General features: G+C 40.9%; 1 protein-coding gene and 1 long non-coding RNA gene across 2 annotated transcripts; both read left to right on the top strand.

The window, feature by feature from the left end:
- The first annotated feature begins 2 nt into the window (after positions 1-2).
- LOC308385799 (neutral cholesterol ester hydrolase 1-like) lies at positions 3-11,432 on the top strand. The gene is made up of 5 exons (XM_080864943.1): positions 3-219; positions 2,631-2,853; positions 5,120-5,189; positions 6,248-6,419; positions 7,199-11,432. Exons 1-5 carry the CDS (start codon positions 85-87, stop codon positions 7,817-7,819), a joined length of 1,221 nt encoding a protein of 406 aa, XP_080721069.1. The 5' UTR covers positions 3-84; the 3' UTR covers positions 7,820-11,432.
- Positions 11,433-15,126: 3,694 nt separating this feature from the next.
- LOC308386067 lies at positions 15,127-16,681 on the top strand. The gene is made up of 3 exons (XR_013969709.1): positions 15,127-15,265; positions 16,207-16,286; positions 16,481-16,681. It is a non-coding gene; the product is annotated as an uncharacterized lncRNA (long non-coding RNA).
- The last annotated feature ends 1,360 nt before the right edge of the window (positions 16,682-18,041 follow it).

Raw genomic sequence — 18,041 nt, 5'->3', positions numbered from 1 at the left:
CTCCCATTCTCGTCGATCTCTGGCGGAGGCAGCGACCGCTCAGGACCGTGTGGGAGGGTTAATCTCGTTTCAACCGTGGACGCGATGAGGCTCCGTTTGGCCGGAGCCGTGCTGCTGTCAGCGGCCGCCTACTACGTCTACCTGCCGCTACCGAGCGGAGTTAGCGAGCCGTGGAAACTGATGTTGCTGGACGCGCTTTTCCGGAGCTTCATGAAGGCGGTGAGAGCTGACTGATGACTGACAGGAGGGCAGAAAAGGGCAGGTTGATGTGAGGAAAGACAGGGCTGTTAGGATCACAACACCTGAAGCACGAAACCGTGCAGGTGAACGGGTGATATGAGAATCAGGGTTTATTTTATAGCAGATCCGAGGTCGTGCAGAGAGAAGGAAGTTACTGGTTAAAATGAAAGCCTGGTATGGCGAATGAGCCAAAATAAAAATGTCTGTAAAAGCCAAATCTAAACAGGAATAAAAATATGGTTTTAGTCTCAGCCAGTATCTATTCTCACCTTCTAAAATCTCGCCTTTGACGAATGTCTACTATAATCTAATGATTAAAAAGATCTAACTCTACACTGAAATTGATAACGTCAAGACAAAATCACAACAACCACAAGAAACAAAACAAATACAGAAATAGGACGAGAAATAAAAGGTAACTAGAAAATATACAACTAACTTAAGTCTGTTCATAGGTTCAACAGGTTAATTGAGAGGATAAACCCAGAAGTTTTAGGAAGTCTTGGGGTTATTTTAAAGCTTGCTTTCATCACTAAGATGGCCTTTCTGTCTTCTTGTTTATGCATTCATTCATTGTTCTTTCATTACTGGCTCCTACAGAATCCTTGTATATGACACTTAAAATAGATTTGCTCTCTCTGTCCTGATTGCAGTTTTAAATCTGAACGGGATCCAGAGAGAAAAACTCTTAATGCAAATTTTGCAATTTATGTTCCCAGAAAATCCCACCAGGTGGCTGGACTTGACTGCAGCCATTATTAAAACAAAACATTGATTTTTGTGCTGCATTTTTTTCAAACTATCCTCGTTTTGCCTTTCAGCGCATCCCTTTCACTCATATTTAAATACACTCCTTATGTATTTGTTTAGGCATTACTAATTTTGTTTACTATTTGTTTACTATATTGGCCAGAATGATTATAATGAGCATTAGTGCAATAATGCACAGCAACAACTTCGGGTTTTTTTTTTTTTTTTTTTTGTTCTTTACACAGAACAAGGAGTTTGTTGGTTTAATTTTTGATTAATCGGTGTGCAAATTTTGAAAATTCATATTTGTTGTTGTTGTTATTATTATTATTATTATTATTATTATTATTATTATTATTATTATTATTAAATTATAAGTTGTTTGTAAGGGGAAGTTTTTGGAATTTGAGATTCCAACTAACCACAGCATTTTTTCAGGGCTGGTGACTCACTGACACGGAGCAATAACACCTCCTCAGGCTGGTTGTCGTCACTATTTCAACACATTGGCAAAGACTAAATCTGAAGACTTTCACCTCACCTTATCTGGGAAACTTTGTCCTACACTTGAGTAAACCAGAACTTTCACAGGAGAATCAGAACTACTGCATGAAGCTTCTTTCACAAAGGGTTGTTGATAAATCTGCATATTCGATTTGGCAGATTTTAACCTGATCCTGACAGTTTTTCCAGGGAAATTAATTATAAACTATATTATATATATTAGAGTTTTTCCTCCATACAGAAAATATTGGCACTGACCAAACAGGTTTTGGCTTTCCATCAATGGAAAAGTACAAATCAGCCACAGTCCTTCAATCTGTATTCAGGGAATAACATAAAAAGGACCTTTAACTAGGCAGGCCACATGCCACAGAGCTGTAGCTCACCTGCAATGCTTCACATTTAATTAAACACCACACAGTTTACACGCCCACAGCTTGAGTGACGAGTTTCCATGCGTGTTCCCCACATTGAACAGGTTTTCACGCCCTGCTGGTTTCTTACCTTCAGGTCCCGTCACTTTGAGCACAAAGAGACAAATGGTTCTCTTTGTGTTTTGGAGACTGCAACCCCAAACCTGTGGCGTTCCAGTTCAAACTAAATCAGTTCCCTTAGAAAACTGTGAATATTATTACAAAAATGCGTTATTAAATCTCTTTGCAACCGCACAAAAAGTCCAGATTAAAATTTTCTGGATGTGTAATTTGAGGACAATCGCTGTGCTGGATGGTGGGAATGATTATCGGGTTACACTGTAAACTGATTTCAGGGAATAGGCGAATGGTGCCACACAAGCTTAACTAATGATCTGCTCTGCTTCAGAGCAGAGCTCTAGCTAAACCTAAAAAATCTTTTAAGACTGGTGAAAGTGTCAGATGAGGTCGTGTAGGCAAACCCTGTGCTAACTCTCTGCATGCTCAGTCCAAGTGTGACGATCTAAAGCCAAAATCGTGGTTCTGTAACCAGCTTTGAGCATCAGTATTATGGGATTTATCATAGTTTCAACTGCAAACCTGCAATATTTCAATGTTTGTGATGGAGACCAACAGAATCCACAGAAGAGAACTGCAAAAAGTACTTGAAAAAATTTCCTTGAGCACAAAATATAAAAGTTATTTCTTTTTTAAAATTTCCAGAGTGATGTAGCTCATGCGATGGGCGTGTGCCACCGCGTCCACGTGTTGAACCGGGTGGTGTCCTGGGTGGAGGTGATTGAGGCTCGCTCCAGCCCCGCCGTGAACGTCACGGACTCCGCGCTGGGAGGCGTGCCCACCCGGGTGTTTCATCCCATCGGAGGGGAGAAGCTGAAAAGAGGAGTTATTTATTTCCACGGTGGCGGCTGGGCCCTCGGCAGCGGACGTGAGTGCGGTGCATAAGAGGCTTTAGACAACCGTAAAGCTGCTGACGGTTAAACAAATCCAATCAACTTAAGTCTGTTTTTAAGCCTATTTTTCTGCTGGTTTCAGTGTTTAGATCTCACTGTGACAACGTGAGCTTGTTAAACACAGTCTTACAGTGGGGCAAAAAAGTATTTAGTCAGCCACCGATTGTGCAAGTTCCCCCACTTAAAATGATGACAGAGGTCAGTAATTTGCACCAGAGGTACACTTCAACTGTGAGAGACAGAATGTGAAAAAAAAATCCATGAATCCACATGGTAGGATTTGTAAAGAATTTATTCGTAAATTAGGGTGGAAAATAAGTATTTGGTCACCTCAAACAAGGAAAATCTCTGGCTCTCACAGACCTGTAACATCTTCTGTAAGAAGCTTTTCTGTCCCCCACTCGTTACCTGTATGAATGGCACCTGTTTGAACTCATCATCTGTATAAAAGACACCTGTCCACAGCCTCAAACAGTCAGACTCCAAACTCCGCCATGGCCAAGACCAAAGAGCTTTCGAAGGACACCAGGAAAAGTATTGTAGACCTGCACCAGACTGGGAAGAGTGAATCTACAATAGGCAAGCAGCTTGGTGTGAAAAAATCAACTGTGGGAGCAATCATCAGAAAATGGAAGACATACAAGACCACTGATAATCTCCCTCGATCTGGGGCTCCACGCAAGATCTCATCCCGTGGGGTCAAAATGATCATGAGAACGGTGAGCAAAGATCCCAGAACCACACGGGGGGACCTGGTGAATGACCTGCAGAGAGCTGGGACCAAAGTAACAAAGGTCACCATCAGTAACACACTACAACGGCAGGGAATCAAATCCCGCAGTGCCAGACGTGTTCCGCTGCTGAAGCCAGTGCATGTCCAGGCCCGTCTGAAGTTTGCCAGAGAGCACATGGATGATACAGCAGAGGATTGGGAGAATGTCATGTGGTCAGATGAAACCAAAGTAGAACGTTTTGGTATAAACTCAACTCGTCGTGTTTGGAGGACGAAGAATACTGAGTTGCATCCCAAGAACACCATACCTACTGTGAAGCATGGGGGTGGAAACATCATGCTATGGGGCTGTTTTTCTGCCAAGGGGACAGGACGACTGATCCGTGTTAAGGACAGAATGAATGGGGCCATGTATCGTGAGATTTTGAGCCAAAACCTCCTTCCATCAGTGAGAACTTTGAAGATGAAACGAGGCTGGGTCTTCCAACATGACAATGATCCAAAACACACCGCCCGGGCAACAAAGGAGTGTCTCCGTAAGAAGCATTTGAAAGTCCTGGAGTGGCCTAGCCAGTCTCCAGACCTCAACCCCATAGAAAATCTGTGGCGGGAGTTGAAAGTCCGTGTTGCTCGGCGACAGCCCCAAAACATCACTGCTCTCGAGAAGATCTGCATGGAGGAATGGGCCAAAATACCAGCCACTGTGTGTGCAAACCTGGTAAAGACCTATAGTAAACGTTTGACCTCTGTTATTGCCAACAAAGGTTATGTTACAAAGTATTGAGTTGTATTTTTGTTATTGACCAAATACTTATTTTCCACCCTGATTTACGAATAAATTCTTTACAAATCCTACCATGTGGACTCATGGATTTTTTTTTTTTTTCATATTCTGTCTCTCACAGTTGAAGTGTACCTCTGGTGCAAATTACTGACCTCTGTCATCATTTTAAGTGGGGGAACTTGCACAATCGGTGGCTGACTAAATACTTTTTTGCCCCACTGTATATGAAGGGTGAACTTTTTTCTCACATTAGGAGCAAACACTGCTTTTCTTTTTGGGCTAAAGTTCATTTTTGTATGAAGATGCTATCATCTTCATACCCGTGTCATCATCGCTGAGCCTCATTTATTCGGTGTGTGGTGCTTTCATTGCCTAAAGACTTGCTGTATTTAGCTTGTGAGCATATTGTAGCTTCTACCTCCAGTATTTTACAGAAATAACTTAACTTTTTATTCGTTATGAGTCAAAACAAACGACTGAATCAATAAAGTCATAAAGTCACAGGTCAAATGATCTGAAAGTCATATTCCCAAAGACTTTACTACTACAGGAAGTTATATGAGCAGCCATATGAGTCATCCTCTGCTGCCCAGGAATGCTGAGACTTCTAAATCTCGTGGTATCGAGTATAATGTATTATCAACTAAACCTAAAATGTATTTGCAATATATTACTGTAGCCTTACTGTAACTTCAGCATCGGTCACTGTTTATGTGCTTCACAGGAATGCGCTCCTATGACCATCTTTGCCGGAAGATGGCAGAGGACCTGGATGCCGTCATTATGTCAGTTGAGTAAGTTTTGGGCGTCGATCACGTGAATCTAGAAGGAACAAACCTCACATTGAAGCTGCAGGTGGTGGATTTTTATGTAAAAGGTTTGAAGACAACAAGTTATGCTTTTCTCTTGTTGTTTAGCCAATCGTAGCAATGACAGCTGATTGTTTCATTTTGATCTGAAAGTCAATTATTTCAGACAGCATGTTTCAAACTCTTCCCAAAGGAGGAAAACTGGGTGAAAGTTTTCAAGAGTTTTTTTTTTTTTTTCCATGTTTAGCATCAAGGCCCGTTTGTGACCTTGGAAACAGTCTGCAGCACAGACTCGGGTCTGTTCATTTATCATGGATGTGGTTTAGCTGAAGGCCATGTGATGTGGCTGAATGTGCTCAAAACATCAGTGAAACTTGTGATGAGATTATGGTCAAAGATTGTGCCATTCTAGGCTGATGTCAGTATTTGAAAGACCCATTTACTCACAGATATTTAAGGGGTGTGTGTAAATTTACTTTTCTGTTATTTTAGTTTACCCTTTTGGTAAAAATCCGCCTGAAGTTTCTGTCCTGTCTTGACATGAGAAAGATTACACAGGAAAAGATTACTCTTTCAAATCAGTTTGCCCCCACTGGTGACTCTCTCCTCTTAATGGAGAGTTTCTGGACTTGGATTCTTCCTTTTGTTTTTCTTCTTTATCCAAATCCATCTTCATATGCTCTCCTCTTCAGCACTGCCAGAAAGGCTGCTTACTGCAGAGCCCCTGGTCTAGCCCAGCTCTGCCTTTAAACCCATCTACATCCCTGCCACAGCCTTTAACCAGGCCCAGCTCAGCCTGTTTGACTCTGCAGTAAGCACCTACTGAAATCACTGTTCACCCCAGCAGCTAGCTCAGGAGTATCATCACAGATGAAGGATTTAAAACTTTAATATTCTGTGAAATACAAAGAAAGTCAACATTTAATATAACAGATGTTCATTTTTACCTCCAGTTTTAGCTTTTTCTGTCTATTTTTTAATTATCGTCATTATAACACCTGAGTATAATATTGCTGTCATGTTAAATTGTCCGTTTGCTGTAGCTACCGTCTTGCTCCAGAGGCCGTGTTCCCAGATCAGTACCATGATGCAATAGCGGCGTCGCGGGCCTTCCTGTCCACTGAGGTTTTAGAGCACTACAGCATCGATCCCGAGAGGGTGTGTGTGTCGGGAGACAGCGCTGGAGGAAACCTGGCTGCCGCTGTGGCGCAAAAGGTAGAAAAACAAATGCATACATAGAAGGAGAAGCAGTTTTGGGGTAGTTTGCTACTGTTTCTACTTTCTGTTTACGCAGAATACACACGTTTCTGTTTGTTTATCTCTTGAAATGATTACCTGGTGTAAGCGACCCTGTATGTAAAGGGCAGCAATGGGCACATCTTAGTGTTCTTCTATTTTTGGCTGCTCCCTTGAGTGGGTGCCACAGTGGGTCGTCCGCCTCTATCACATCCAGTTCTGTCCCACCAACCCTCTGCATGTCCTCCTTCACTCCTTGACATCATTATAGCCTGGTTTAACCAGCCTATCACAGCTGAGACGGTGGAAACTGTCAGAAGACACCAGCTGTGTTCAGAAACTAACCTCATCAGCTTGAGTTATTACACAGGTGACACAAGGCAGCATGTGGACAGTGTGAATCAGGTTTGTCCTAAAGTGCCCTTCCCCTGCTAAAAGAAGAGCATTTACAGTGTGCAGGGTCGGGAAGAGCGCAAGCGAGTAAGCTGCGACTGTGACTGTAGAACAACTTCATTTTAAACATGCGTTATCACATTATCTTAGAATCCATAGAAATCAATGTTAATGTTTCCTATTTCTGAAAGGAGAAAAAACATTGGCCTGTATTGATATTGGTGTCAGTCAAAAAAAAGAAAATTGGTCGGGCTTTAAATATCAGGCAAAAAGCTGCCACCGAATATTTTATGTAAGGACTGAAATCTGGTGTTTCTGAGTGTTTTTCCTCTGAACTAAAATCTAAAGCTTGCGTGTGTCCACAGCTCAGCTCAGATGACACCCTGAAGGTGAAGTTCAAGGTCCAGGCGCTGATCTACCCCGTGCTGCAGGCGCTCGACTTCCACACCCCATCCTACCAGCAGAACCAGGCCGTGCCCATCCTCTACAGGCCCGTCATGGCTCGCTTCTGGCTGCAGTACCTGGGCGGCAACACCTCCCTGGAGCCTCTCCTGCTCGCCAACAACCACAGCTCTCTGGACGAGTCGAGCATCAGCGCCGAGACTCGCTCGAAGCTGAACTGGACCGCTTTGCTGCCGACTGAGCGCAGGAAGCACTTCCGGCCGGTGCTTAAAGAAACCGGGTCACCTGGCGTGGTGGGCGAGGTGCCGGGGCTCACGGACGTGAGGGCGTCGCCGCTGCTGGCGGAGCAGGGCGTTCTGGGTAGGACGCCTAAGGCGTACGTGATGACTTGTGAGTTTGACGTGCTCAGGGATGACGGCTTAATGTACGCCAGACGTTTGCAGGACGCTGGCGTCACGGTGACCAGTGACCACTATGAGGACGGCTTTCACGGCTGCATGGTGTTTGCGTATCTGCCGATGATGTCGAGCGTGGGACGGAGGAGCATGAACAACTACATCCGCTGGCTGGACCAAAATCTGTAGGAAAAAAATCGTAGTTTCCACTTTGTGGTATGAAAGATGAACTGGGGCAGAAATCTGGGATGACTCGGAAAAAAACATGATCATAGCTGTTAAAACATCCCAGCTTGAGCCAAGAAGGTCAAAGGTTGGATCCACTGTGTCGATGCGGAGGCGTCTGTTTAGCACATTAAAGTTTAAAACCACTGGACCTATAAATCTACAATCAAACACGCCACCGCACATCCTCGGTGTGTCCTGACACCAAAACGTCTTCAAGCAACTGTGACCAAAGAAAGTTTTTATATAGAAACATCTATATAATTAATGGCAAACTTATAAAGACAGGTTTTATACTTATTACCTTTATTTATTAGTTTTAAAATGGAAACGAGTAGAAAACTACAAATATAAACATATAAGAAACTTCTTTATACAATAATACTCGCCGAAAACCCCTAAAGCTTAAAACATTGTGCCATAGCAGCATACAACTGTGATTCGCTGGCAGGTGATTCATTAAAACAAACGGCTAACGCTGCAGCAGTTTTGGCCCACAGTATAATTACTGCTGTCAGTTAGTGGGTCAGTGCAACAACAGGAAAACTAAGAGCGGCTCTTGTTTTACTCAGCAGTAAAGCAAATTATCATAATTCGGCATCATCACTGCCAGATGCACAGCTACACGGCGGTATTTTTGCTCCACAGCTCCGCCCATAAAAGTCAAAAGTCAAACCTGGTTTAAATTGGGCCGATCTAACCCTTCAAGGTCACCTCCTCAGGCAGCGATCAGTTAGATTGCTCCCCAGGAGTCCAATTCTGACCATTTGGACTTTTCTGCAATGCTCTCTGGATCTACTCCACTGTGTGAAAATGGGGACCTTAGAACTTGAATGGTGGTGAGTAGAGTGGCTGATGATTAAAAACCACCAAACCATGTGGCTACTAAAAAAAACGCTTTTAAATGCTTTGAGTCAGCACAGTTGTAACCCTCAGGAGATTATCGTAGAGTTTGCATGATTACAGTCTGCCACGGGGGAGAGATTCATGGTGTATAACCCCGTGAGTGTCGTAAAAAATGACAAGCTTGCTCCTGTGTGTGGTTTCAACTTCCACTAAAACCGTTTAATTTCTGAGTCGTAACTTAAAACCTTGTCGTACGCCACTTTGTAGCTGATGGTCAGTGATTAGGGGATATTTCAGGCTTAATTTATCCCTCTAATGTCAGCCGCAGTCAGCTGTATCATTAGTAGCCACTTTAGTCACTCAAACTAAAGATACATTTAAATCTGGACCTGCTAATGTGCAAACTTGTGAATTTCACTGACATTTTCTCATGTCTGGTCACTGCATCCCTGCTAGTTCTCATCTTAATATCTGATCTCAGTGATGCTAAGAAGTACAAATCAGTTAAATGTGAATCAAAGGTTTGATATTTATCATAGTCAGGTATGCTTTTTGATTTTTATTAGCAAAGTTCCTCTGAAAACGATTTTTTCTGTTTATCAGGAAATATAAAATATACATATTAACACTCAGACTTGAGAAAACACTGGATACTAAATATTGAATTATTATTATTTTGTTTTGTTTTTTTAAACACAGCCGAGGTGGTGAAAAAACGTTTTATTTAGTTTAAGAAGAAGTGCAAGAAGAAACGACACAGCCACAGCTTAACCGTGCTGAAGGATAATCTGTGGCTTATTTCCAACATTTCCTGCCATCAGTTGCATTTTCTCTGGGTCGTTTTAACCCTCAGAGGCCTAAATATTCCAGCTGCCCTGCTCCCAATCTAAAGCCTGTAATTTACAGGATAAACAAACAGACTTCTATGACAAGAAATGAAACAGTTCTTCTTTAACGTTAGACCGTTTAGTGCGTTTTTTTTACTTGATTGCTGTGAGTTAGGCTTTTTTAAAAGCAGAAAATCACACATTCTGATGGCTGATAACTTAAACCTCGCAAGTTTGATAACAAAGTGACGTCATTTGCTGCAAATTGGGGGTTTTTTGCAGCAGGAAGTTTGACTTTTGGGTGACATTCAGGACTGAAATGACTGAAAACATTCGATTTCATTTTCAGCATAATTATGAAGAGAAACGACAACAGGCCCAGCTGGCCTGTAGTACGGCTCAAAATTCCTCAGATATGATGTTTTATGATGTAACGAGACACTGAAGACACACACACACAAAGCCAGACAGTCGGGCTTAGTGTGTGTGTGTTGTAAAAGTATGTCAGAGTTCACAGCTGTGTATACTCACTGGGTTGTGCAATAATGTATGTCTCAAACTGTCTCTCAATCTCTGTAACTTCACTCTCAGATGACCACTGGACCACGGGGCCAATGCAATGATGAACGCTGTGAATTATTACTTTTTAAACAAGAGTAAAATTGCTCTATCGCCACGAGAGAATCGGTCCCAAGCGGAATATCACGTTTCCCGCTCGCCCGGTGCTGCTGGCTCAAAACAAATATAATGAACTGACGGCGGTGAATGACTCGCTGTTGGCGTTCAGCCCGACTGGAGCAGGAACGCCGAGCTGAGGGTGGTCATTACACCCCTCGAATTATTCCACAAAAATGTAATTTTCTTTCTCTCCTTTAAAGGAAATGATTCCAGACGTCTTATTTCTAACATGTGGCTTTTATTCACGTACAAACTCATCTATAAATTAGACACGCGGGCTTGCGGTAAAGTAAGTCTGAGTGCTGTCATTTTAATTCTGTATGTGAAATTATGCGTTTAATGGGTTCACATTGTATAAATAAGGTTTTAATGTGAGTCGGGTTATGCAACAGGTTGTTTCAGGCGAGCCGATATGGAAAACCGGGCCCAGATGTGCTCCTGCAGTGCTGGTAAATCTCGTAAAGGAGCTGTTTTATTGGCTGCTGTCACAACTGTGCAGGGAGGATGAAGAGGTTTCCTTTTATGTTATCTATGTTTTTATTTCCACTCTGTGCTGTATGTTTGTTGTAATCTGGGTTTTAATTTTCTGTCCGTGCACGTGTCAGTGCAGGAGACCCGTGACACTCCTGGATAAGTTTTTAAGCTGTGATTAAAAGGACAAAGGAACTGCAGGCGGTGCTCAGCAGCACCGGGTAGAAGAGCAACATAATGGTTTGTTATCTACATCTGCTGTTATTCAAAAAAGCCAAGATCCAAACCCATAAATCATTTATAATTTTACTGATGTTGATATGACTGCAGCTGAAATGAGGTTCAGGTTTTGGTAACACTGTGCTTTAATTAACCGTCCTGCTGAGCATGTAAAAGCAGCATAGAAATGATATCAGACACAGTGAAGTACTACTGTCAGAGTGCTTTTTAAACTGTTTTTTCTGGCATATCCCTCTTCAAGTCACAACCCATATGTTTTTGACCATTAAAGGTACTGTACTGGGCAAAAGTCTCAAGCCATTTCTTTGTAAAAAGTGGAAAAATGTGCAGTGATTTATTGAAAAATGTGACGTTACAGTATATCAGGCAAAAACCGAGTTTATACAATTCGATATCTTGGTGTGACCACCTTTATTCTTCAACACAGCCTGAACTTTCTGAGCAGCCTGACCGCCTCCGCACACGCTGACGATGATTTCAATCAAAATGTAAAATTTGGATTCCTTCCATTTGACCTGTTGCCCTGATTTTCAGTCCAGTTCTTGTGTAATTTGACTTACCACAGCCTTTTCTCCTGTTTCCCCTCCTTAAGAATGGCTTCTTGACAGCCACCCTTCCACTGAGACCATTTCTGATGAAGCTTGTGTGATTGAAGGGCCAGATGCCGATCTCAGGTCCTGTGTCAGGTCTCTGCAGGAGTGGTTTTTCCTTCTCCTTAAGGACACGACTTCCACACACTGTTCATCTGCTGTAGATAATTTATTAAGCCTGCAAGTGCTTCTTTTGTTCTGTCACTAAGTTTTCAGCTAATAGCTCTTTGGGATCTCTGCATCACCATGTTAATGTAAAATTGCATTTCTTTTGCCTGCCAAACTGTTTTATCTGTGACATTTTTGTAGACTCAGCTGAAAAATTTGGAAATTTGTGACCCTAAAGATACAGTTCAAAATTGATTCTTTGCCAAGTTATCTGCTGTGTGCAGACACCACTGATTCATCCCTTGAGTTGGGTATCTTTGTTTTGCTTAAGTGATAAGGAGTGGAACAAACAAGTACAGGCACTGGACTGAAGGTGTGGGAAAAAGCAGTCAGTGTCCAGAGAAAAAATTTGAAAGACTACCAGAAAGTGTGGAGAACTACAACCCAAGACCACTTTAAAAATTTCAAGAATGTCTGACACCTTGGAAGGAAATATAAAGAAACAAGGGGTAGCTTGACACATTTGCACAGCACTTCAGTCATAGAATTCTTTTGTTTTAAATCTCCTGCAACATTCACCTAAACTATTATCAGAATGTGAAACGATAACTGCTGTGACTTTGTCAAAAAATCTATCGATCTGGAGAAATGTCAAGTCACGCTGAACTTGGGCTCCAGTTTACTTTTGTGTAATACCAGTTTTTACCACAAGATGGAGCAGTGAGGCAGTGTAACCTTTTTTTAACCAAGTAATTAAAAACATGTTCTTATTTACCATGGCAGGAAAAGAAGAAACATCAAGACCTTTACACTTCAGAAAACATGTCACGCACCTGCTGGTTAAATACTGCCACCTGGTGGTCACAGTTACAGTTAAAAGTTCTGTAGACGGTGTTGGCAAAAACACAAACGCAACACTTCAATTCCTCGGTGCTGGTGCCGCTCCTACCTTTCGCCGCTCCTGCTTTTCATTACCATCGACTGGTTGAGGTGTCAAACAACATGTGACCGTCCACGATGCGTCCAACGGAGGATGTTTGCACAAATAGAAGATCTTAACGGCACAGATGATCTGGCAGTAATTTCAATAACAATATACTCGTCTCCAAGAAGATTGACAGACTCTTCGACTACGCTAAGAAAACAGAAGAATGAAGTGATGTTAATTTTCTTTTTCAAACTGCTTTATTTTCATTACTACACTTACAACTGAGTCAGACAAAATAAGACAAGACAAGCAGAAAAATGGAAAACTAAAACAATTTGAGACCATCATCATTATCCTATTCTAATTCTCATCATCATCATTTCAACAGCAAGTCATCATCACATTGTCTTTATTATTATACACACAGGTAATTATATAACGAAGTCATAATATATGTGGTTATAGTATATAATATATATAATCGTAAACTACAGTTTAGAGGGATAATAGTAATAAGGAAAAAAGAACAAATAGTCCAGTCAAAGGTCAGATTTCCTCAGTTTTAAAGTCACTATTACTTTGCTGTTACTCATCTCACAGTTGCACAGCTCTGAGTCACCTCTAGACCTGATCGGAGGGGCCAGCACAGCGCCCACATACACCAAAAACAAAAACAGAGCCCACACCGCTTCATGGAGGGAGCCTGTTACTGAGTAGTCACCAGTGTTGGGAATGACACTGAGGAAGGCTTTGGACCTGCAGCTTTAACTATGGGGTACAGATACACAGACACAACACAAACGCATGCAGTAAGAGAGGGGGGTGGGCAACGAACTGCTCCCAAGGTGTGAAATGATGATGAATTATGATTAAAAAAACAACTACCCAACTGTTTTTTTAATAAACAACAACAAAAAATATATTTTTAAATGTGTGCTCCTGACACAGGGAAACCCAATTCTGCAGGGGAGACCTACCTCGGCACTTGTGCAGGTGAAACCAAAGGGAAGATATGCTTCACCATATTTTCTACTCTTTGGCTTAGAATGAAGTTGCTTGTAATGGCTGTAATGGCTCTGCGCCCCCCCTAGGGGGCGGGCCCCACACTTTGGGAAGGTCTGTGCTAATGCTCATCTGCCTCACAGTTCAATGCGTTGTCTGTTTAGAGATGCTCTTTTGCGTAACTTCATGTAACAAAGGGTTACTTGAGTTGCTGTTGTGTTCCCGTCAGCTCAAAGCTGTCTGGGTATTCTCCTCCAACCTCTGGCATCAACAGAGAACTGCCCCTCATTGCATATGTTATCCTCATTAAATAAGCTCTGTTATGTGATTCTAAAGACAAGGTTCAAGTTGCATTGATGGGGTAGACTTCAGACAGTGTGGAAATGACCTCATAGCCCTTCCCAGTTTGATGGGCAGCTTTTCTAAGATCATTGCTGATGTATTTTCTCTGTGTCATACCTGAATGGTCCTCACCAGCAAAACTGCCCAAACTGCTGCTTTTATAGATGTTTTCACATTTGCTGGTGATCAGATAATCAGGTGGAATTAATTAGCAGGACCCAGCTTCTACTTACCTTACTACTTTTTATGCAAACAGTGAGGGTGTACTTCATTTTTCACATCTGTATGTGTGTTGCTTTTACCCTGTCTGATATTCACATTTAATTATTGTTATTAGGAGCGTAGATTACACTCATTAGTGATATTAAAAATGAAATAGGGGTTTATTTATTATGATTGGAATATTTGAAATAACAAAACAAATATTCCGGAGTGATTTAATTAGACTTTACATAATTATTTATTCAGTTAATTCGCTATGGATCACACATTCATAAATTATAGTCACTAAATTAGCATTTATTATAATTGCCTATAATGTACTTATTTTATTCTTCATCCCACTGCTGTCATTTCTAAGTAAGTAAGCGTGTATGTCTATTACACGTATTCTAAGTCTTTCAAATATACAGCACGCACGTGCTAGCACTTATTTTTTAGCAGCATTTAATGAACTGGTATTGAATTTCACAATAAAAGTCTACCACAGGAGATGGCGCCAAATCCTCCAATGCACGCAAACCTTCAGCCAGTAAATCCACCGTTACGCATATGGGTTGATGTTATTTATCACTACCATATTTCTATAAACGATGTAAAACCAAATTGTTCTGTAGTAAATGTGATAGATTTGCACTTCAATATTTTTTAATTCCTCGACTTAGTTTTTAAGACCGATTTTAATCAGTGTCTCTTATTTGACATTTTGGAGAGTAAAAACATGTGCAGAGCGAGAAACTTGTGCCAGACTTTCTCCATCTGTCATCCGGGTGAAAAACTGGCTTCAGTCTGAGCCGATCTCACACTGGATATCAAAGAAATAGGTTGGCTTCCCATCCCAAGGTTTCCTTGTTCGTTTGTTTTTTCTTCTTCAAGTCAAAGCTTGCAAGGAACCGGAAATTCATCAGGTGCTTGTGTGACAGTAAACAACATGCCTGCCTGGTCATGTGATCAAGAAATGGCAAAAATATGCTTCTCCCTGACAAACAGGTCTTTCTGTCGTTGCATGCTATGAACAACCAAACCTGCATCATCAAGCCTGCAATGAGCACAGCTGAGGAGGTATTCAGGAGATCCCTGCTGATGAAAAGCATGAAGGAATCAGAGGGGAAAAGATTGTATAACATTACACTGCAAGGCAGCAATGTCTCTAACACGGGTGGGTCTTTTTTCTTTGAAGATTTATCATATTTCACTGCCAAAATGTGAATTATGACTCTTTCCTGTTGTCTTTTCTAAACACATGTTTTAATTTCAGTTAGCTGCTATTCAATTCAATTCAGTTTTATTTATCTAGCGCCAAATCAGAACAACTATCATCCCAAAGGTGCTTTACATTGTAAAGTACAGACCCTCCTGCTGCACAGGATCTTGTGTAAAACAATGAACACGTGTATGTTCACAACTACGGAGAGCTAGAAAGGAGAAAAGTTTAAAAAGCTGCTCTTTCTTAAGTTTAGATGTGGTCGGTTTCCTTCAAGTGACCCAGTGGTGTAATTTATGATACCAGCTATATTTTTATATGTATCATTGTGATATTCCCACACAGTCTCACAGCAGGTAGTTACGACCTTTAATTTATAGATTTGAATTTTACAGTTTTGCCTGTCACTGAATATGATTTTTGTTCTGCCAACTGACATTAGACATTAACATAAAAGAAATAATTTCATTGCTCACACCAGGGACCCGAGATTGAGCCACACATCATTTTTTATTATTTTTAATAAATAATCCATTGAATCCATTACTTGGTTTGGTTTGGATATCAAAAGTGCCTCGGTTAGGCTTAAAAAAGATCTTTGCTTGTGTTAAAATGCAATGCTTGCCGCTTCTTCTAAACTTCGGTTTTCTTGGTGGCACGTCCCCGCTTTGTCTGGACCACATATGTGCTGCAGACATGAAATATACTTCCTTTTGAAAATACGTGAGATTCAAAATCTTGCTGATTGTCACACAACAGTTCATGACAGTTCGTGCTCATGAATACAAATGGATAAATTACGTTTCATTTCACATTTTGCCATCTGACTAGGATGGGTATTTTATTTCAATAATAAATACATTTCCCATCATTAATTTACCTCTACTGCGTTTCAGGGTTCACAGGAATTGGCACATTGGTGCGAGAATAATAACTTGATGAGAACCTCAACTCTAACCACATGCCTTGGAAAAATGTAAATATATTTGATACATGTCAGGGTAGTTATTTCTTTTTGTCTCCGAGTTGCCAAAAAATGTAAAAACAGTAATACATGTTCTGATAGTGTAGAGTTAATGTCATCATATGATGACTTAGCTCTCACAAGGTTAAGATTATATGCTTTGATTTGATTGCAATCTTTCACTTCTAATAACTACATTTTAATAGGAAACATACTGAACATGGAGACACGAGGACTCAAACTAAACCTGAAGACGAAGAAGAGGGAAAAGTGGAGAAGGAGGAATGAACTTAAACTTCCACGACACAAACCAAAAACTATTGATGCGACACTGAAACTCATCAATGACCAACATGAATCAAATATTCAAAGATGTCACAGGAAATACAGCTGTTAAAATAAAAGATCTAAGAAAACAGTAATTGTAACAGGCACCCAACTCAAACTTGATTTGGTTCACTCACACTAGAATAAAAACAGGACTGAAGCCTCTTTAAGACTAAGAAAAATTGGTTTTTGCAACCTGCTTGTTTGTTTTTTTCACCTTTAGTGATTCACTGGAAATAGTAGCAGTGACCAACTACGTGTTCAGAGGTTTAGCACATAACAGCCTCAACCTCTGGGTGAGCACTTTCAACTTAAAGGTGACTGCACAGCAGGGGTGGAGCTAGAGAAATCTTTTTAGGGTGGCACTGGAATCAAACAGGGTGGCAAAATCAAAGCCATTTCTTTACATTTGTACAGGTTTTACATTCTGTCATATGTATTATATATGGTTAAAATACATCAAATGCAGTAAGTATACACCTTTCATATAAACATAGTCTGTAACTTTCTTATTGGCTTTAGCCCAAATAACTAGTTACATTTTTGATTTTATGTACTGTATAGCCTATATAATAAACCAGCATGTAGCCCAAAAATATAAAACCCAGAAGGCTACAGAACATGAGGTGGATCAGTTAGAAATACAACTCTAATTTTGTTTCACACTCTTTTTATTAGTAATAATCAAACTGTGCTTAAATTTACAAAACATTTAAAAAATCTGGAGAATTTTTGTTCATGATTTATTGGTTTAATAACTCTCACCGTCTTTCCATTTCCAAAGTTTAGGAATCAAACACCTTTGTTGAAATTCGAAATGCCCATGGTGTTGATTCAAAATGTGCTCTGGTGAAATCATAGGCTTTGGTTGCTACTGGCAACAAGAAATAAAGCTGTTTCGATGCTATTGGCTGAACGATTTTTAGGGTGGCACACGCCACCCGATGCCACCACAGTAGATCCGCCCCTGTTGCACAGATCATCTAGTGAGGGCGACCTGTCCCCAAACAGTCAGTCTGACTTGTTGACTGACTGCAGTCACTTAGCTTCCAGAAGATTTGCAAGCTATTATTCATTATTGTAGGCAGACAACTCACAGTTGTTCACAGTATTTTGGCCATGTTTGTATATAAAAGCAATGTCATGGAGAAACTATGTCACTTATACACAGTTTAAACTGCTGTCCTGCAGCATCACTCGCTGTGCCTCAGGCTGGACTCTGAATGTGGTCATTAATGTGAATTCCTGTGTATGTAGACAGCAACAGCATTGCAGTATTTGCTGATGTATCACTGTTAATTGCTGTAGTACCCCAAACTGACTTCATATACTATAAGCAAAACAAAAAAGGCCAACAAAATGACGCTTTCCCATATTATATTTTTCTGAGTGTGTTTTTTCCAGCATTTTTTTTTATCACACATTGAATTTCACCATTTG

The sequence above is a fragment of the Rhamphochromis sp. 'chilingali' genome, assembly GCF_963969265.1.
Source record: "Rhamphochromis sp. 'chilingali' genome assembly, chromosome: 18".
NCBI classification, from domain to species: Eukaryota; Metazoa; Chordata; class Actinopteri; order Cichliformes; family Cichlidae; genus Rhamphochromis; species Rhamphochromis sp. 'chilingali'.
Note: the sequence above shows the minus strand (reverse complement) of the source record. Positions and strands in the feature narration are given on the sequence as shown.